The 22,264-nt window shown below is 39.0% G+C and overlaps 1 protein-coding gene across 1 annotated transcript; it reads left to right on the forward strand.

Annotated features, from left to right (window-relative positions):
* The first annotated feature begins 78 nt into the window (after nt 1–78).
* LOC129753904 (intraflagellar transport protein 81 homolog) lies at nt 79–21,820 on the forward strand. The gene is made up of 3 exons (XM_055749780.1): nt 79–534; nt 592–1,852; nt 21,276–21,820. Exons 1-3 carry the CDS (start codon nt 179–181, stop codon nt 21,720–21,722), a joined length of 2,064 nt encoding a protein of 687 aa, XP_055605755.1. The 5' UTR covers nt 79–178; the 3' UTR covers nt 21,723–21,820.
* Nucleotides 21,821–22,264: the final 444 nt, after the last annotated feature.

Raw genomic sequence — 22,264 nt, forward strand, 5'->3', positions numbered from 1 at the left:
AGGGATCAGATGGCGCCTCTTTGTTTACTATAGTCTCTTTAGTTGCGTTTGGCAACTGTCGTTGCTAGGAAACCGTAAGACGGTACACAAATCTTACGGGATCAATTTCCACTTTTTCATAATTGTGAAAATCGCGGATTTCTCACGCTGTGTAAGCTATTTATTTTTAAACAACAATATGACCGAAGATCTGAAACTGATCGTGTTGGAGGTGAACAAGCTGCTCCAGACCGATTACAACCTGATAACGTTCGATTCGCTGGCGCCGGAATCGTTGCTGCAGGTGCTGGTCGATGTGTTTCACGCCTTTCAAGCGATCGATAAGCTGGACGTGCGGGAGCTGGACCCGGAGGAAACCAATCTGCTGGTGATGGAATCGCTGCGGAAAATTCAATACCGCCCACCGGGTGATCTGGAGGATCCCGGTTCTTTTCGGCGGGGTTTGGTCCGGGGCGAGAAAAAACTGATCCATCCGATCCTGCGGTGGACCTTTGAAAATCGCGATCGGGTTAAGAAATCTTCGTATTTGGCTAAGTAGAGGATTGAAATTTGGCGGTTTTTATAAGTTTGATTTGAATGTGTTCGTTGCAGGTTTCTGATTCCGTTGGATTTGCCGCCGGAGGCGATGGCGATGCCAGATTTGAGCAACTTGTGGGCTCAATATCTGCAGACTATGGATGACTTCAAGGATGCCCATCGAGCCTATGAGCAGTCGGTGCATGAGGGAGCTCAAACTAGGGAGTTGAGGAGTGACATTGGAGCGATTGAGGCCGAGATTGAGAACGTTAAGAAAAGAATCGAACGTACTCAAGGAAGATTGGACAAGGTTCCCCAGCAGGAGCTGTTGCTCGAGGCAGCGAATAGTCTGCGCATTGAGAAAGAGCGCCAGAAGGAGCTGTTGGCTCAAATCGAAGAACAAAAGCAAGGTTTGCACCGTGCAAATTTGATCCACGATCGGCTGCAGAAAGATGTTCACAATGCAAAGATGTCGGTGCAAGGAGCAACACCGCAGAATCTGATGGAAAGCATTATCGAGGAAACCCAAGTTCTGGAGTTTATGGTCCAACAGAAACTGCCTCAGGAGCTGCTTCAACGACGATCAGAAGTTCAAACACTGCAGGAGGTTATCGATGAACCAAATATTACCCGTAGCGATCTGACGGAATTGCAAGGAAAGATCGACGATTTGAACCGGGAGATACAAAAACACGTAGAGATACGGATGACCGAATACAACACCCATAACGATACGCTGGGACCGTTTCGTCAACAGGCAGCGATGGTCGCTAGGAACAAAGAAGCGGCGGCCGAGCAGTTGGATCAGATGACGAAGGAACTGCGGGAGATCGACAATCTGCTGCAAGACAAGCAGCACCGTTTGCAGGAAACAGTCGGAGAAGTAATTCTACGTGGAGAAGAACTGAAGCAGTTCGTCAATACGCTTCGGGCCAAAAGTAACGTTTACAAGCAACAGAGATCTGAACTAGCGTCGGTCAAGGCGGAAGTGGCTGATCTGACGCAAACGTTGGAGAATCTCAAATCCCAGGATCCTTCACTCTCGAGTACCCTGTCCCAGGTGACGACGGACGACGAAACGGCAAGCCTGGTCAGTGGCAGTGGGCTTGGTGGTGGGGATCTAGGCAGTTTGGTCGATTCTGTCCCCTCGAGCCGTCCCGATTCGCCGTCCTCCGGCATTGCGTCCCGTGGTATGACCGAGCTGACGCGACTCGTTGACGGCCTCCAGAGGGCCGTGACGGCCGCAAGAGAACGTGTCACACCGCTGTCGCAGCAATTGCGCCCACTCAGGGAGCGGGTAATCGAGCTGAAGGATGAGATGGATTCCAAGAAGCAGGTAAGTGTGTTATGGGCACTCAATGCGGACCTTTTTGCCGGGAGAGGGGGCGTCACTCTGCAGATGAGCATAAAAAAGAATTGAAAATTGGGGGCCGTACGGGATGGTTATTAACGAGGATCGTTTCCCTGGCAATTGCTCTTGGAGGTAATAAAATAGAAGGTGACGAAAACTTCACTTCCCTCTGAGGGCCTTGTGCCGAAAGATCATGTTTATGATTCATTAAGCACAGATTTTTGTATTTGCATATTCTTTTGTGCAGGTACAACGGTCTGCAAATTATTTTAACGACTGTAGGCTGTTTGTTTTCGTTTATTGTGGTCACTTTAGACTATGGCAATCATGTATTTTTCGTGTTATCATTAATTTCTGAAATTGTTTCTTTCATTGTTGACAATTGCAGGAGGAATTGGTGTCATAAACGTTCTTTACGGAATCCGCTCGAACAGCACTTATTTGTTGCCTTCACATGTCCATAGCAAAGATTCATTTATGTGTATTACAATCGAGTAAATCCTTCGAAAAATAAAAAAAAAACTAATAAAAATCTAATATCTATAAAAATTCCGAATTGGGGGAAGGCGGGAGGGGGGTTCCCTACAAAACAGACATAAAATATGAGACAACTCATACAATTTTCAAGCTAGTTCCATCAAATTTAGTATGAAAACAAGTTTCACATGATGAGATGATTTGTTGTATTGGTGGATTAGTTTTGGAATATTCAGTTAATTTAATCAAGAGAAGGACCTATTCTTTTTATTATAGTCGTTTTACCATCTTTATGGCATTCGCGACATTGCAGTTGGCAGACAGTGAGGACGGAGTTGGAACATCGCGAGGGGGGCGAGATAGTAAAAAAAACTAATAAATTGGAATAAACTTCACGAAAGCTTGTATGTAACCAAATTGCATGTTATATCGTTGCATAAAACCTATAAAACCAGTAAAATTCAATCAAATCAAGAATACAAAAGGTGATAAAACTCCCGTTTTCCACAATAAATACCTCAAACATTTTAAAGTAATGCAACAGATCTTCAAATCACCTTTTGTTAATTTTTTCAAACATAGTGAAATAACTCTCTTTTTTGTTGGGAAAACCACTTTTATGTTTGTTCAATTTGTCACATTTTTCTAGCACATTTGATCTTTGTAAGACATTCTGGTTTCGTGATATATTGTGAATTTTGTAAAAAAATTAAAAACGTCGCTGGTGAACTGGCAACAAAACACAGACTTCCGACAATCTAGTACTTCACTTTTCTTCGTCGATGGTCTTTCGGAAGTCGGAAGTCCGGACTTCCGAAGTAAAATTTAGTGCTGGTGCGTTAATAGTTAAGGAATCAAGTCACCCCGCTGCCCACGTATGCCGAAATAACGTATATGCCATTTTTGCGATTTTCGCCGATGAGACTGATTTTCTCTTTTCCATCACATTTCGTGAGGGGTCCTGGAGAGGTGGAGCGTGGGGAGGGGAAAAAAGACATTCTTGTACGCGAAGGCTGGGAATGACATACACGTCACTTCGGCATATCACGGCAGCCCAGGGGTCGAGCATCCTCATTCTCCCCGAATGAATTGGTGTGCAAGTTTTGGCAAAATAAGATAGTTTCTTTAACTGAAAGTTTTTTTTAATTTTCATCTCTCATCTTAAATGGATTTCTGTCTGTCTGTCTGTTCCCTGTAGACTCGGAAACTACTGTACCGATTTTCCTGAAACTTGGCAGGTGGGTGCTTTTGAGGACGGAGAAGGTTTCTATTAAAGTTTGAGAACCCTCCCTCTCACTGGAAGGGATTTCCAAAGTAAAACAGAAATGTTTGCATAACTTGAGAACCATTCATGCAAATGGTACTAAATTCGACATGGGAGGGGATTTGGCTACAAGAAATATTACTATGAATGTTGGCAAATCCTCCTTTTTCTATAGGGGAAATAGGATGGGGAGGGGGCTTCTATTACAATTTTTAACATAACTCGAGAATTAGTCAAGCAAATGAGACCAGATTTAACATGTGAGGGACATGTGGATACGAGAAATGTGTCAGTGATTATTTGAGACCCCTTACTTCTTCCATTCTATAACTATTCGAGCAAATGGAACTAAATTGGCTTGGGAGGATATTTTAATATGCACAGTAAACGAAAATTACCGAGTTCGGTAATTTTTTTTACCGAAATCCTAACATGTGTAACTCGTTAAACTGTTCGGTAATTTTTTTCATGGCAGAGAAATGACAGCTGTCAAATATTGCAGACTTTTATCTGTAAAAAATAACCGAAACTCGGTTGATCATGTCAACATGACAGCTCATTTTATTACCGAACAACCGGTATTGTTGAACCGAAATGTCTTTAACTATTACCGAACGGCCGGTTATTTTTAACCGAAAAACTAAAAAACGCGGTTATATAAACCGAACAACCGGTAGACTAGACCGAAAAACTTGTAATGATTACCGAAACACCTAAAACTATTACCGAAATTCCTACAATTTTACCGAAATAACTGTAATAATTATCGAAATACCAATAATTTTTACCGAGAAAACTGTAAAAATTCGGTAATATTTACCGAACAATCGGTAGAGTTTACCGAAATTTCTGTACTTATTACGCAAATACCGGTAAGTTTTACCAGGCAAATTAAAAATGTTCGGTAATATTTACCGAAAAACTGGTGATTTTAACAGAAAAACTATTTTTTACCGAAAATTCAGTTATTTTTACCGGAAATTTGAAATTTTTTACTGAAATATCTGTAATTACTGAAACGCCGATAACATTTACCGCAAAACTGTAAAATTTTCGATAATTTTTCCCGAAAATCGGAAAAGGTTCGATAGTTTCGGCGTCCCGTCATATTTCGCTTGATGATTCGAGTCTCGAAACATCTCGTGTAATATGCCGTGCATCATATATGAACTACCGAACGTTTTACGGTTTTCGTTTAAAATTACCAACAAAATTTACAGTTTTTGATAAATACTAACGGCATTTCCAGAAGATGCCTCAATAGCAGAGGCTCAATCTACAAATAAAAATGTGAAGCTGGATCAAATTGTTTCCACTTTATTTTCTGCGTTATTGCAACATGGTACCGTCTAGTAGCTTTCCCAGGATCCATGGATAGAGTTAATGTCGGCCATATCTCTGCTTCTTGTGTTGTGGGCAATGTGCCATCTGCCATCCGCCCCATAGCGCTGTCCACAAAGGTGATTGGAGGAAGGTTGTCACAGGCACGGGAACACCTGGAAGTAAAATTTAATTTTCAACTAAAGTGCAGAAAAAAATTCATCTGGTGTACCTTTACTGGAGCAGCGATCAATTCAGCAAATCCTTTCCAAGCACCGGTGCTAGTGGTGTCTCAATTCCGATCGTTTATACCGAAAATGCCGAGCAATGGCGACGACTGGCTGGATTAAAGATAGCCATCACACTCAAGCACACGAAAGAAGTCGAAACGATTACTTTCGGTTGCAAGAATGAGAAGGAAGACCCGAAATGCCAAAAATGACAATCAAATTTCGACGTTCGCCTTGACAGCTACACTTTTGCAGTTTAATTTCGGCAATTTTTTTAACCGAAAATCAATGACATTGAGATTTGTTTACATTCAATAAACGAATTTCGTTAAGTCAAGAACCGATTTACCGAACTCGGTAAAAACAACACGTCAGATTGATTAATTACCGAAAATTTTCTAATTACAGAACTAGTTCTGTAAAAAAAATTACCGAACTCGGTAATTTTAATTTACTGTGTGGGGAAAGGATTGTTTGAAACTCCTCCAGATTTGCATTGGAAGGATAGAAAGAGAGGAGGGGCCTATACAAATTTCTGCAATACTCGATAACTGATCAAGCGAGGGAAACAAATTTGGCATGCGAAGGAATTTGGGAGAACGAAATGTTCACAAGATTGTTTGAAACTCTTCTCACCTTCCATTAGAGAAACATAAAGGGGGAGGGGGCTCCCATATAATTTTTGCATGACTGGCGAAATAATCGAGCAAATGGAACTGAATTTGGCATGGGAGGATATTTGGAAACGGAAAAATACACCATGGTTATTTGAGACCCCTCCCTGATCCCAGTTAGCAGATGGGAAGAAAAGAGGAGAAAAGGAGAAGCTAATCAGTATTTTGATACGAATAATGTTTCTATAATTATTTGGGTCCCCTTCCTTCTTCCAATGAGCAAGATAGGAAGAGGAGACGGGAGCCTCATACATTTTTGTTACATATCTTAGAATTGCTTTGAATTATGATGTGGATGTGTTTCGAGGAAACTAAGAACCAAATAAACTCCTGATATAAAACTTTTTCATCTTTCATCGATTCTTGAATAACCAGAAAGAACCGTGTCAAGTTTCTAGACTTTTTATTGACTGGAGGTCGTGTTACCCATACTTGGGTGACAGTTTGGCAAACGTGTTATGGGTACAACCACTAAATAAATTTTAAATAGAAAGTCCAGCCTCTCTGGTGATTCAAAAATCAATAAAAAAAATGGAAAAGTTTTAAATCAGGAGTTTATTTGGTTCTTTGATTGGTCGAAATTCGCCCACATCATCATTCGAAGCAATTCCTACACTCAGAAAAACACTTTCACGCCATAGAAAAAATCATTGAAATTAAAAAAAAATGCAAATTAACTCTTCAAATAAACACCCTCTTTAATTAGAGAAGGTTATTTTTCATAAGAGGGTCAAAAGATCAAAATTTTGGATTTTATTTACTGGCTAGTTTGTATGAAATAATATTTATCATGTCACCATCAGCAGCATATCAATCCTCGATTCCAACGAAAAATTTTTTTGCCGCTTCCGGTCGTTTGCACTTTTTCGGTTATTATGCTGGAAAGTAAACAAAACAAAATGCATCATAGTGAACAAATTTTTAAGCACAATTTTCATTCAAACTTACCATCAAAAAGACCACAATCACATTAATTTTAAGGAATACTTAAAACTTCACGGAGAGTGCTTCGTTAGACTAATCACTGTGAAAACGTTTGTCTTACCTTTAGCGTTGATCCAACTCCACATGTCAATAACATGATCTTATAGAAAATTTTCCTAGCTACAACTTTGCAGAAGACATAAAGTTGATACAAATTGAAAGAAATGAGCTGTAGTGTGACAAACAGACTGATATTATTCCATTTAAAAAATCTAATAAAATTTCTCATCACTAATTGTACCAAGACCAGAAATGGTATTCTATCAACCTAGTTATTGATTGTAGAGTGTTCAAATGTTCAGGATGGATAGTTTACAATAAATAATCAATCAGAATAAAGAGAATTTATGGGGTTTTATTGTTGTTGTTGTTGTTGTTGTTGGTAATCCACCATGGGTGCACGGATTCAGTTTCTGCCAAAGTATGGGTTCACATGCATTCTTTAGATTATTAGACAAATCTCCAATGCAGCGCGCCACCATACCCGGACCCCATGGCTTCGTATGAACTGTTATGTGGTGAATGAGAATTTATGGGGTTTTATTGTTCCTGAAAAATTATCTTTTTATTTTTTGGCGATCCGATTTTTCCAAAAATGGGAGGAATAATAAAAGTTTAAGGTATTTTCAACAAAGATTTGATAAATACCTACTTCGACAACTCAAACAGTTGAAAGACCGAAAGCCAAACTGTAGAAGATAGATATCGTCTGTTGTTTACGATTTTTTTTTTAAATTTTCGATCTTAATTATCTCTATTTTTCGATCTGTCTGCAATGTAGATTGTATACAAGTTTGTTGCATGCAAGTTTTTGTCCAATTTATTTTTGAAATTTTTATTATTTCCGCCCCCCTTTTAATGTTTCAACTACAAGTAAAAAAAGGCGGAATTCAAATTTGTTTCCGTCGATTCGTCAATTTGAACGCATTGCGTATTAAACCGAAATAAACAAAATGCGAAAAATCCGAATACAACAGATCTGACACCTTAAAGTTAATATTTAGAGAGAATATTTCAAATAATAGTATTACATCCAATTCACCATTAAAAATTGATGAAATTAAAGTTGATGTTGAGATTTTTTAATCTTCTCATTCCTTTTCACCGAAAAAAAAATCAATGAAAGACTTTATGTTCAGTGCGTGTACTTTTGCCAAAAATGAACAATATTGAATCTTCGCTCGAAAACTCAAATGCCTCTAAAACGCCAACTTATGCAATCAAACATGAACAAAAGGTTGAAATTTATTTTTGGTTTTATATATGACACTTAAACATCCTTGTGGTAACCGTGTCTAAGGTTTAACAATCCATTGACAGTGAAACGTATGAAAACCTTCAAAAATCATCAAAAAAGATGAAAGATTTCCAGCAACGATATCTCATTTGATTTTCAGGTGGATTATTCAAAATTTGGACTTCAATGTAAGAATAAAGTCCAACTTGTTTCCTAGTTCCAAATGTTTATTCATGGAGTCCTCTCACTAACTTTGCTCAAAATATAAACAACTAAATTTTTCAGAAAAGCGGGAGACTCTTTTTACAATAAAATCATACAAATGCTCATTACTTCAGATTATCCTGATCAAATTTATGTAACATTTGAACACTCTACAATCAATAACTAAGTTGGCAGAATACTATTTCTGGTCTTGTTACAATTAGTGATGAGAAATTTTATTAGATTTTTCAAATGAGATAATAATCACTCAGTTTGTCACATTACAATTAATTTCTCTCAATTTTTATCACTTTGATATTTTCTACAAATTTGTATTCAGGAAAATTTCCTATAAGATCATGTTATTGACATATGGAGTTGGAGTTGGAGTTGGATCAACGCTAAAAGGTAAGACAAGCGTTTTCACAGTGATTTTGTCTTTGAAAAAAAAACCATTAAAAAGGTTAAAAAACCTTCAAAAAATAAATTGTTCTAGACCCTTAGATGGATTTTTTTAAAATTTGGGCTCAAATGAAAGGGAAATGTCCCAGCTTTTCAATGGTGCAAAAATAAGCGATGCTTTTTTGAAAAATAAAGTTTTCTCCCGAAGAAATTAAGGTTGCCGAAAAATATTCTGTGTATTTGTGAAAAAAAAATCTGAATTTCTGTGATTTTACCCAGAAATTCTGTGACGGTTTTTTGCATTGATTTAGCTTAGCTTAGCTTAGCTTAGCTTGATTAACTACTCACATCCACCTTAAACCGTAAAACTCGAAATGCATGGTTGTAGAAAATTTATGAATTGCTTGTTCCAAAAACATATTATGATAACAATCACTTCGAGTTCCACGATCGCTGGCGTGGCTCAGTAGAACAAGTTCCACATCGCCAATGGTTGCTACTCCGTGATTGACCGAGGCCATCAATTTTGTTCAGAGGTCAAATGAATGGTGCTTGGGATTAGCAGCTCATCCACACTGCACAAAACTGATGCTCTCTCTTTTAACGTCAATAACGGCGCCGGCCACGTCCTAGTAGTCAATGGATAGATTGGAAGAAAGAGAAAAGGATGAAAGATCTATTTTGTGCTTTAGGACCGAGGTTACCTCTGCATCCTAGCAAAACAATTTTGGTTGGGAGAGGGGTTTAAGGAATTGATTGGGAGACACTTTTGACTAGTGTTACGATGAACCACAAAAATTATTTTTCGAACTCCTATTAGTTCATAAAAAGGCATGAGTATGTTAAGTTTAACAGCGACAAAAATTTACTACATAGGGACTCTAAAATTCTGTGACGGTTTTTTGCATTGATTTCTTTAAAAAGTCATAAGAAATTGTGTCTCTTTTACATTTTGCTTGATAAAAATTTAAAAAAAAAAACAATAAAATGTTATCATGGCAATACAAAGTTAGAAATCCTAAAATAAAAGTTAACATAAAACATTAGAATTTTGGAAATACTTACAAAAATCTGAAAATATGTAAAGTTTGTGAATGTTTTCAAAATTCTGTGTTCTGTGACACAGATTCTCGAGATGAAAATTCTGTGAAATTGTAGATTTTTCTGTGATTTCGGCAACCTTGGTTGAAACCTCAATCAAAAGTACACTTTATACATACATACAAATTAAATGTCCAAAACAGTCCCAACTTATTTTTAGTTTAAACCTCACATTGTAAAGAAAATTAACAAAATATGAGAGACACGAGCTTGAAACTTTTCAAGATCTGATAATTTTATCAGGGAAACGAGTCGGAAAAATCGTTTTTTTGTGAGTCGCCACCATATGAAAGTTTGTTTCTTGCACCCTCTAAGCTATCATTTGACGGTTAAGCCCCCAGAATCCCAGATATAGTGCAATTTTTGGCCACCCTAAATGCAAAGCCTTCATTAACTTACAAAAAGGGTAATGTGATGATGTAAATGAGATGCTTATTTTTTTGTTAAAACAAAGTTTAAAACGAGTTTTTAAAATATGAGATTTTTTTTCTTTTTAATAAAATTAGGGTCATTCTTTTTCGAAATATGGGATTATTTATCGAATTGAAAACCTTTCCAATTTTGGAAAAAGAGGGCTCTGATGAGAACATTTTCCTGTATAAATTGCTGTATGGTAAAATTATTCATTAATCGCTCGAAATTTAACCAATTTTTGAATTTTCTTTAAAAAAGGATATAACATTTGCTGATTTTTTTGAAATTTTAAAATAATTCAAACTTTTCATGTTCTGAAAAATGTATACAAGTTCGGCTATTCCTGAAAAAAAAGATTTTTTTTTATTTTGATAGTTTGAATCAAAAATCAATTGTCAATTTAAAAAAAAGTTTCTTTTCTAAGACTTTCAAAATCACTTCTTTTGTGAAAGTTTATTAAAAAAATGCCATAAATTGACTCAAGAGTGCAAAAAACAGAGGCAAACTTTGGTTTAAAGACATTTTTTTTAACAACAACGATTTCAAATTGAAGCTAATTTTTCATATCAAACAGCTTTCAAATCATCTTAAAGCGCGAAATCTCCGAAAAGCTAGAAAATTATGTTATTTATATTAGGAAGCAAGTTTTTTTGTTTTTTTGATTTTCATTACTTTAACAAATTTGAACAGTTTTCAAAGCATACCGGGTCAGCTAGTTTCCAAATGAAGAACAGCTGAACCAGCAAAATTAAAACGGATTAGAAAAAAACGGGACTTCAACGTTAAATTACATATCGGATGCAGGAATCTGCACAAAATGTAGATCAGAAAGTGTGGGAAAATGTCTTCAACTCAAGCTAACTTGTTTGACTCCCGTATAATTGAAACTTCTCTTCGCACTTCCGGTGGCATCAATATTTGGAAAAAAAAATATTGAAATTTACACTCCGCTTTGTAATGGTCAACCGTTCTTTTTTTATACAGAATCCCAACACATATCTCGATGAATGAGATAACTATTTTCTCATTTTTTTTTTTTTGAAAGGCAAAGATTCGCAAAAAAGTTGCATCTGTCTTACCTTTGAAATTGAAATTGAGGGAAATCAGGAGCAGGTAGCCCGAGTGAAAGTACAAAAGGACGTGTAGGTTCTGATCCCGAAGTGTTTGCTTTCAATTTCAAACGATGAGAAACAGAAAGACATGCAAGGAATGTAAAAACATAATGAATTGTCGATTTGATTTAGTAACCGAATTTTGCGAAATTGGTTTACAAATTTGGTGAAAGATTATCGAACAACTGGTGAACCACACCAATTTTTAATCGCTGAAGCTTAATTCGAATTGTGTTATTAATTTTGACTAGGTTTTGAGAAAATAATCCCGAGATAGAAACAGAGTGAATTTTCTTAGCATATAAACCTTTTCAAAACGGAAGTAGCTGCAACTCAAAATTCAACGAAACATTTATTAAACTCCTGCATCTTCAAATTCACCTAAGAAACATCTAAAAACGTACTTAATCAGAATCTCTCAAAACTATTTCCCATACCTTCCAACTCAGTAGAAAACAAAAAAGATTTAAATTGTAAGAGAAGAAGTAATTTACAATGATACGGTGTGAATCAACTGAATGATCTGCGGATCATTTTGATCCTATTCCTCCCGAAAAAAAAAATAAACTTAGCAATGCAAAAAAAGCACCATCCCAATCAGTAAGGCCAGAATTTCCGTCCTTTTTTTGCTATCGGTAAAAGGACCCTACACACACTCGAATGGTGCTGCAGGTCAAAAGTTTGATCCTTTTTGGAAAACGGTGGAAAGCACCGAAAAACCTGCAATAAAATCTTTTTTTTGTCTCCTACTGTTCCTTCTCGTCCTTATCCTTCGCTAGAAAAGTTTGGGACATGTGCGTGCACATTGCACCGGATTTACAGGAATTTTTCTTTTCCCTGTACATCGTAGCGTGCCAGCTGGCCCATTTTCAAAAAGGAAAAAAAAAACCATGGACATCCTCCCACATAGTTCGATCAGGTCAGGTCATGGGATCAGGTCAAAATTTTCAACCTAGCTGCAGCAGCACCGTCAGTCATTCCAAGTGGTGAAGTCGAGAAGTGCGGTTCAAGTTTTTTTTAAAGTGAAATGTGCTTTCGTTGAAGGATTTTTGTGGGTTTTTTTCTGCATTGAAACACTAGTAGAACTCCAAAATGAAGATCAAACGCAACGATTTTTCCAAGCGAGTCAACAGATCGCTCAAGCGCATGGCCAAACTTAACCTGTTGACCGTTTTGAACGAGAATGTGGCCAAACCGATTCAAAAGTTTATCAAAAATGAGTTGGTGGATTTGCAACGGAATAAAATCAAAGCTGAATATCACTTCTGCTCGAACTACTCGAGTGGGGAAGCTGCGAAGAAAACCAAAGGCAAGGTCAAGAAAACGATTAAGTGCATAGAGTTTTCTTGCAAGGAGTACAGTCCGGATAAGCCAACTTTGAGAGATCAGTTGAAAGAGTTTACCGTTAAACATAATCCATCGGAGGAGCTGGTAAGTGATCTGCTATCGATCATGAAGGATAACGGCCTCAAGGTACCGAGAATGTCGGAATCATTTTTCGAAAGCCCACCAAACTTTGACATCTTGCCGATGTCCAGCGGAAACTATCTCAACTTTGGGGTTAAACGATCGATCGTTGATTATCTTCAAAGTTATGTGGACGATGCGAACTACTGGTTCATGAAGATGCTGTTCATGGATCTGGCGTTTTATGTGGTAAAGTCAGAAAAAGAGAAAGGTATCCAACTGCCACAGTACATGATTGTGCTGGGGAAATTATCGATACAGCTAGATGAACCGTTCGTTGTCGGAATCTATCAAGGATCCTTTCCGACTCCAACGATTGCCAATGAAATCCTTCGACCATTGGTAGATGAATTAAAAACTTTCGAAAACAGTAAATTTGAAGTGAACGGCAGAAACTTCGGATTGACGATACGAGCGATTCTGTGTGACCCAATAGCAAACAGTTTGGTGACCTGCACATCCCTCCCAAATTCTCAGTTTGGTTGCAGCAAATGCAATCAGAAAGGGCAGCTGCAGTTCAACGAGGGTATCACAAGCTTTCCCCCTTCAGCCAATCTGGCATCCATGCGAACAGATGACGACTTCATGTTCTGTCTAGAAAACGGTCACCACGTCGGTGTTCCAATTCTGCGGGAGCTTAACCTGGAACTGGTATCACAATTTGTGATCGACTACAAATACGTTGTATGTGAGGGAGTCATGAAACGGCTCATGAACCTGTGGTTGACGGGAAAGCTGGACTACCGGTTGAACAAAGATTCCATCCGTCGGATATCTGCTGAATTACTTCTAATGGGTCGAAGCTGTCCCCGCGAATTCAGACAAAAACCTAAAAGCCTGGATGACCTCAAGAGCTGGGACGCGTACGATTGGCGGCAATTTCTGCTGTATTACTCTCCGATCGTGCTCAAGAACTATCTACCTCAGAAATACTACATCCATTTTCTGTACCTCCACCTTGCCATTCGAATCCTCATCAGCTCGGAGCTGTTCGTCGAATGCAGCACCTACGTTGCCGGTCAATTGCTGAACACCTTCGTTGCCGATTTCTCCAACCTCTATGGATCCCATCTGATCGATTACAACGTCCACAATCTGCTCCATTTCGAAGAGGTGAACATGCGGGCCGGTCCCATGTGTCGCATGAACGGCTACCAGTACGATCGTCAACTGGACGCGATCATCAAATCCATCACCTCTAACGCCTCGGTGAACCTCCATGACCTAGGGTGCCTCGTCGAAGAAAACACCAAAGCCATTGTAGATAACCGGCTAAACGAGTATCGTCAACGCTATCCACGTCTGGAAACCTCAAACGATGGCCCAAACCTGCTCATGAATGCAAACATAACGCTAACAACTCGGGAACCGGACAACTACGTCATCACCAAGGATGGCATCGTGGTCATCGAAGATATCCGCCGGAACGATTCGACGGATGCGGGAGAAATTCTGATCTTCGGGAGACAGTTCACCAATGTTACCGTTCTGTACCAGGCACCGGTTACCGAGCAGAAGTTGCTTCTGGTGGCGAATTTGTCCCCAGTTTACGCCTTCAAGGCTAGCGAGGTACAGATGAAAGGCGTCAAGGTCGAAACGTCCCGGGGAATTTGCGTGCTCCCTTTGGTCATCTGAAGCAAAGGATATCCGTCGCACTTCCAGAACATACGAAACTTGTGATATTTGTACAAATTCGATAAGTAGATAATCTATCAAGATGCAAAATAAATTGAATATTTAACAGTAGGAAGGAGTTTTCTGAATGCCGAAAAATCTGATGACACAGATTCGTTTAAAAAATTCCCAATTTAAAAAGTTTTGAAATACACTTCATCATCCAGTAACGCCTCCTTATTCCGTTGAAACCTTTCATCGTCCATGATAATGCGCCCAGAACTTTTGCAAAATATTGAATCATACAGTATCCGGGCTCTTGGTTTGACAGAAGCAGCTTTATTTGGGTTCCTTTTAGGTTTTTTCTGCTTCCGGTACGTCTTGAGCTGAAGTCGCTCTTTAGCACACATCACGTTAGACGTCGAGGTTCCGAATTTTCTTTCAAGAAAAAATACGAATAAAATTATTTGTCACGGTTTCGAAAGAGTTCTCGAATTTTTCCTGTAACACGACTCATTAGGCGGCGCACTGCTTCTTCGTCCATCGTTTTAGCTATCTTATTTCACCAGGTCTTCATCTAATTGATGTCTTTGACAACCTATCTCTTTGCCTTGAGTTTCCTCTTCATGATTTCCCAGTATTTCTCAATGGGGCGGAACTGGGGGCAGTTGGGTGGGTTATGGTTTTTTCGGAGTAAACTGGACCCGCTTTCTCTGCATACCATTCTTGAACGACTTTGCTGTAATAACAGCTGGTTAAAACTGACCCAAACATTACGGGATGGTCGTGAGATCGAATGAACGGTAAAAGTCATTTTTGGAGATACTTTTGTTTGGTCTAGTTCTGACGTCATTGGCTTATTTATAACGAAAACTTTCGTTTTTTTGCCACAACTGCAAATGCCCTGCCAAATCATAAATTATCGTGCAAATTTGTCGGCAAAAACATCCCCCCGAGCCGTTGTCAAGTAATTTTTTTACCTAGGATCTGCCCGAAGTCAGCTTCGACATAGATTTCATCGTCCATCAGAAGACACCCGTCGAACTTGGTCAGTATCAAGGTTTTTTTGAAACACGAGGTTTTTCGAATTTCACAGTAAGTAGGCGAGAAGTGACTAAGTGAGCAGGGCTCGCAATGAGTTTGTTTACAAACATAAGATTATTTGCTCAGCTTTTCTGTGGTTTGTTTTTTTTTTAAATTAACGTTTATTAGGCATTTAACTTAAATATAAAGTAGTAATTTGCCGAGGGTCACTTAGTTGAATTATATGTGGAAAGGGGTTATGGGAGGAAATAGGAAGTGGGGGGATATGAGGAAGAGAGGATATTAGGGTTTCTCTGGTGGCCGCACTTGCTGCATACTGCGCGTCACGATTGATCGGGTAGAGTGTGTTACCATTTCTTCACAAACAACTTCTTTTGCCGAAGTTGCAGGAAGAGAGGATGGAAGAGGGGTCCTTTTTCGAGGCGGGGAATCTGAACCCAAACTGATGACATCAGTCTGGGAGGATTGTTGCGGTGCTGTTGAGTGTGTGGTTTATCTAGCGTTCTTTTTTGGTTCTGGCTCGTCTGTTGGTTTGATTCTTCTTTTGTTTTATCTTGTTGCTGATGTGTTGTACTCTGTTGTTTCTGGTTGGCTTTAACTGCGTTCGCGTAGCTGGTTGTGCTGCTGCTCGTGGTTATCATTCGTCGGGCTTCGTTGATCGGGATATTTTTGTCGGTGCTAAGTTTTTGTGCTGCTGATTCTGCTGTCCAAATGGGGCACTTTCTATCCAAAGGGGAATGACCAGTTGTTTTGCAGTTTCCACAAAAGGGTTCGGCTTGGCAATCGGCACTATCATTGTCGACATAATAGAGGCTGCAAATAATATATGCGCGTGCGAACACGAATGAGTCCGAAATGGATAAATTCCGGGATTATGGTGCTGTTGAGCGTTAAAATCAAAGTTGATGTTCCTATGATCCCTGCGTTGGTTTTTTTGGTTATGCGGCGGACGTCGATGATTTATTGAGAGGATAATTCTTCCAGCAGTATTTTATCTTCCATTCCATCCACTTCTCGGCAGGTGACCACTAATTTCTGTTGATTTAGGCTTGGATGACGACCTATCATCATCGGTGTACCATCTAATAGGCTAGTTAACGTTGTCAGCTGTCTTCCTTGGTTTTTGTTCCTGATCTTAAGCACGTACCAATTCCGGGACTTTTCGTTAAAGGCTCCTTAAATTTTACCCGCAAAATTCTCGATGGAACGTCCAATCAAGAACGGGTTTTTAGGCAATTGTTTTCCTTTAGCACCTTGAAGCGTTAAATAGTATAACCGACCGTGTAAACTTTGGGCATCCATCCATTCCGGAATGGTCCGGTTTGGATGGTCACCCGGTGATGGGCTCATCACCACGTGCGCTACAACACTTTATCAATAGAAAGAAATTACTGCCTTTTTATCGAGGATCGAGAGTTAAAAACATCCGACTCCGACGAAGGCTAGAAGCAAACTCCCTGTGGTTTGTTGGTAAACAAACTCCATGAGTTCCGCAGTTGCATAGGCTAAATAGCCAAAATGGCTGAATCGGGAATTTGATATACGGTAACACCTCTTAAATATACACACCTTGGTCAGCACCTGGTCGTGTAGCTTCCGAATACGACGAATAGCACGAATTTTTTCCACACTATTCAGTTTTATGGTTTGGTTGTTTGCTAGCTCGATACGACTTAATTCGTCCCCGGAGTCGAATTCTCCTCACGGTACTATGCAGAGGCAGCACCGAATTTTCTGGCCAAACACGGTCCGAGAGATTGAAATTTCTCTAAATCGTCTTCAAAATCTTACCACGCAGTTTCAAGTCGACAGTTCCACCCCGACGATTGGCTTGAGGCTTCCGAATCGTCGTCAATGTTTCTTATACCATTTGATAACGCATCATACGGTATCTCTGGGAAATTTCAGCTGTGTAGCTAGCCTAGATGCCGACCAAAATGGATTTTCCAAATAACTGTGCAAAGATTTTTCACTTCTTTCGGCTTCCATGTTGATTGTTTACAAAGTACAGTCGATTTGCGAAATTTCAAAAATACATACGTAAAGCTGACAAAATTTCCGATACGTGGGATCCAAGAACTTCCAATCCGTTCACCAGACGTTCCACAATATGATCAAAAGTTTGTTCTGATTCTAAATAAAGCATGCCTACTAACAACTTCAGAAGAGTTTAGTTGTGACCTCCGTCGACGAAGAGATTTAGAGCGCTTTGAAAATTGTGCTGGTTTTAGTTTTATAGTGCATTTGCTATGGGAGATTCCATACCAGTAAACGTAGCAAGCAACTTTCGAATGTTGACGGTAATACGTCAACAAATGATCTAAATCAAGAACAACTGGTTTCAATCATAACTAGCAGAAACATTCGCCATTGTTGAAAAAATGATAGTAATATTTTGGTCCGCTTATTTGTATGGAAACTCTCATAGTGCATTGTAACCGGGAAACTATGGGCACTGATCATACTGACAGGACACTTAGAACAAAAATTCGATCATTTTCTGGCAAATTTTTTTTCGTCAAATTTAGCTGGTTCGCAATACCGACGGTAGGTGGCGAACCTACCATTTTTCCGATAAAAATGCCCTGTAGAAAAAATGTTCATTTTGAGCCCGATTTTATCGTCTGAATTTCCCCTTTTTTTTCGAAAGTTGGGTGGCACTTTCAAACTGGGATAGCATTTCTTCAAATCGATCGATGCGCGCTCTGGAATCGATATTGCGTATTGTTGGAAAAGTTATCCAACAAACGAAAACGAGTGTCCAGTCAGTATGGTCAGTGCTATGGGTTTGGTAATTTATATTCCGAATTAGTTACAGTGAGGGGCAAAATAAAGTGTCCAAATTATTTTTTTATCATTTCTTTTATTTTTCTGGTTAAAATTCACCGAAAACGCATCGTAATTATTTTTAAAATATTCTTTATTATTTTCTTTTCAATTTTTGTTAAGGTTGCGCTGGTAAAAAAAGAAAGTTTTTCTGATAGAAAAAATAACAATTAATATTCCAAAAAAAAAATGGGCAAAATAAAGAGCCCAACTCAAAAATCAATATAATTTTGATAAGTTTCCATCGCCCCTCGAATTTGTTTGTTTTGTGTATTTTGACGTTTCATAAACAACTGGCTTTGCTCTGGACGCTTGCATAACCGGGCGTTCGGAACACACTAACCAGGAAACTACGAGTTTGGTGATTCATTTTAACGCCGAATTTTGCCGAACTTTCGGTAAAAATTACCGATTATCCGGAAAATGTTATCGTTATACTGTGTTTATTATCGATTGCTCGATAAAATTATATTGAAAGCTCGGTAATAAAAACGACGAAGTGGTAACGATTTTACAGTTTGTTCGGTTAATATTGCAGGAATTTGGTAATAACTACCGGTTACTTTGTTGATTGTTCTATGATGAGTTAAGTATGTTTAACAGCTCACTGAAGTGTGAAAAGGGGGTTCAGGGATGCCATGTGTTTGAGATGGAAAAATAGGGAAATTTGAGAAAAAGCCTTTGTATGTCTGTGGACTAGCGAAGACCACAAATTTGGTATCAAAAGAAGATTAAATGATGAGTGTGAGCGGTGGGGGACGCGTTTTTTAGTTTATAATAAATATCAGAAACATAAACCGTTAAATTAGTGAATTAGGACAGCTTTCTTATCACATATTTCTAACAAATTTAGCATTTTCAGCACACAATATGTATGCTTTCCACTGAGCAGTTTAAAACTACACCATTGAAATCCTGAAATAGTCAATTCCATACCATTTCGATGATTCTAACTAATATGCTAATTTCCCTTGAGACCCAACATAATAACATTTTAGTTCATATTCCGTTCAAATGGAGTTAAAAATCATTAACATAAGTTGAAAAACCCACATCTTCTAATTCAACCAATTATTTTTTTTTTTTTTTTTCATGCGGCAGCTTTTTGAGAAATCACACGGCCCTTTTGAGGCCAAAATTTTTCACCGCGGGGGAAAGCTAGGTAAATGAAATGGGAAGGATTGGGAGGAGACCGCAATACACCGGGCGGATTAAGAATGTGTCTCATTTAAACTCCGGTTGCTCTCTGACAACTCAAACCCTGGCGAACCAGGGCTGGGCTTGCCAATGAGCTGTATTGCGAGCGAGGGTATTTTATTACGGTTGAATAATGTGTAACACTGTGTCATGTGAAGTGAGCAACAAATAGTAGCTTTAGAGGGCTGAGGTTTGTCGTGATAGTATTATTGTGTCGTGTGAAGTGAGCCTTTGTAAGGCCGAGTTTTGTTTTCACAGTGAGTAGTATTGTGTCATGTGAAGTGAGCAACAAATAGTAGCCTTTGTAGGGCTGAGGTTTGTTGTCACAGTGAGTAGTATTGTGTTGTGTGAAGTGAGCAACAATTAGTAGCTTTAGAGGGCTGAGGTTTGTCGTGATCGTATTATTGTGGCGTCTGAAGTGAGTAACAAATAGTAGCCTTTGTAAGGCCGAGTTTTATTTTCACAGTGAGTAGTATCGTGTCATGTGAAGTGAGCAACAAATAGTAGCCTTTGTAGGGCTGAGGTTTGTTGTCACAATGAAAAGTATTGTGTCATGTGAAGTGAGCAACAAATAGTAACCATTATAAGGCCGAGTTTTGTTTTCACAGTGAGTAATATTGTGTCATGTGAAGTGAGCAACAAATAGTAGCCTTTGTAGGGCTGAGGTTTGTTGTCACAGTGAGTAGTATTGTGTTGTGTGGAGTGAGCAACAAATAGTAGCCACTGTAGGGCTGAGGTTTGTTGTCACAGTGAATAGTATTATGTTGGACCCTACCTGTCACCTAACCTTACTCGATTCAAGAACTTTGAGCCTATGATTGTTTTCGCTTGAGATTAGCATAGATTGGCTAATAAAATAAACCGAATCTCCATTAAAAGGTGTTTATCACTGGCAGCACTTGTTAAAATTCTACGTTCCACAAAGAATAAAAAAAAACTGATTAATAACCGAACAGGACCATACTACTCATGACAATGCTATTTTTCTAAAGCCTCATCGCTAACTCTGAACAATTTCTCAGAGCAACTTTCCTCAGTTTGTTTCAGTTGAAACAAATTACATTCCTATTTATGATTCCCGATATTATTTTCAGGACTACCTTTTTATTATTGTTTTCCAAATCGTACCATCTTTCTTCGACTTCCTTAATTGAATTTCAAACCTAACCGAACAATAGGCAAATCTAGCAAAAAGCGTTGAAATGAGAAAGAATTATTGTTAACAGGAAACTGTCCAAAAAGCATTCTGATCCAATGAGCCTCTAGTTCTTGTAAAATGCTTGATTTAAGAATAAGCCTTCGAAATTCATAAACCGCAAATGCACACTTACTAGAGCATTGGGGACGCGAATACTACTACCTTTACCTTGCCTAGTAACAAATTGAGTTATTAATCCGTGACTCCTTGAACCCTAGGATACGGGGACACATCTGGACTTCTTAAAAAAAAGGACCTGAAATATAAAACTTTATTAAACAAATTGTATGAATAATTAAATCAGGTCAAACAATCAATACTGATCGGACCATATTGAACACTGGTAAGACGTTAGTTTAAAGCCGTGGGGCCAACACGTAGGTTCCGTTTCACTGGTGTTCATCAGTGATCCGTTCGTGCTCGCAAGATCTGGTGTGATATTTTCACTATTCGATATTTTAAGATCTTGCGCGACAAGGCATACCCATTTATATCAGAGTGATATAAATGAGCCTCTTACCATGCCCACGGCACATCTTATAATTCAACCAATTATTGTCAGAAATCTCTTTTACAATCATTCCATAGTTATCATCACATAGGTATACTTCTTCTATCCTAAAATTTCCTGATTTCATTGCAGTCCTACGATGCGTTGATTGCCACCTTGAATGCCGAGTCAGCCGTGATGCAAACCAAGATCACCGAAGCCGACAAAGCTATCAAGTCGCTGGAGCAACAGTGGCAGGAGCTGCAGCTGGAGTACGAACGCTCGGAGCTGCTGCTGGAAAAAGCTGGCGAGGAGCTTGCGGCAGCCGTCACCGATCCCAGCGGCAAGACGCGACTGTCCCTGAAGGAAACGCTGTCGCAGCAGATCTTCGAACAGGAAACCATCGGAAAGCGGATGCTGGAGGATCGGAACCGATTGCAGGGAAACCGAACCGAACGGCAACGGCAGCAGGAAATGTGGGGGGATCTGAAGCGGCTGTTTGAGGTGAAAATAAAGTGCTTTTACGACAACAAACAACGGGGACCGGGCGGAACGATGTCCGTCAGCCGAGGAGGGGCGGAAACGTTCACGCTGCAATGAACAGATTTTATTCCCTATATATAGACTGTACTGAAAATTATGAATAGGTACACTTTCTTTCTTAAATAAAAGAAACAATGATTTTAAATAATGTTATTCTGAAACATACTGCAAAATAGTGTTTTCTTTCAATGTATAACTCATTTCGCAATACGAGGCGAGGCGAGGCGAGTTCTCTTACTTTTCTCTTAAAACACTACTCATCAGCATCAACTTCTGCACATTGCTTTTTCAGACCATTTTAACCACTCCCATTAGCCTTCGTCAAAACCCAATAAGTTTCGATTGGACGAATCTCTGGCCAGTTTGGTGGGTTCTTGTCTTTTGGAATACATGTGACCTTGTTGACTTTTATACCACTTTAATGCATTCCTAGAGTATCGTGACTTCTTCCGGCATTTCCTGAATGTGTGGCCACTCTAGAGCCCGGTTTACAGATCAAGTGAAAATGAACCTGAAAAAATCCTATTTTATCAATAACTCAAAAACTGCGACACAACTAGCATGTGTAATCGATGGGGAATGGTTAAAGGATGAAAATC

This window comes from Uranotaenia lowii, chromosome 1 (genome assembly GCF_029784155.1).
Source record: "Uranotaenia lowii strain MFRU-FL chromosome 1, ASM2978415v1, whole genome shotgun sequence".
Classification (NCBI taxonomy): domain Eukaryota; kingdom Metazoa; phylum Arthropoda; class Insecta; order Diptera; family Culicidae; genus Uranotaenia; species Uranotaenia lowii.

What these genes read in the sequence shown, in the direction of transcription:
- LOC129753904 (XM_055749780.1), top strand. Translation starts at nt 179, where the DNA reads ATGACCGAAGATCTGAAACTGATCGTGTTGGAGGTGAACAAGCTGCTC. An exon ending in AAATCTTCGTATTTGGCTAA is followed by an intron (nt 535 to 591) that starts GTAGAGGATTGA and finishes TGTTCGTTGCAG; the next exon opens with GTTTCTGATTCCGTTGGATT. An exon ending in AGATGGATTCCAAGAAGCAG is followed by an intron (nt 1,853 to 21,275) that starts GTAAGTGTGTTA and finishes ATTTCATTGCAG; the next exon opens with TCCTACGATGCGTTGATTGC.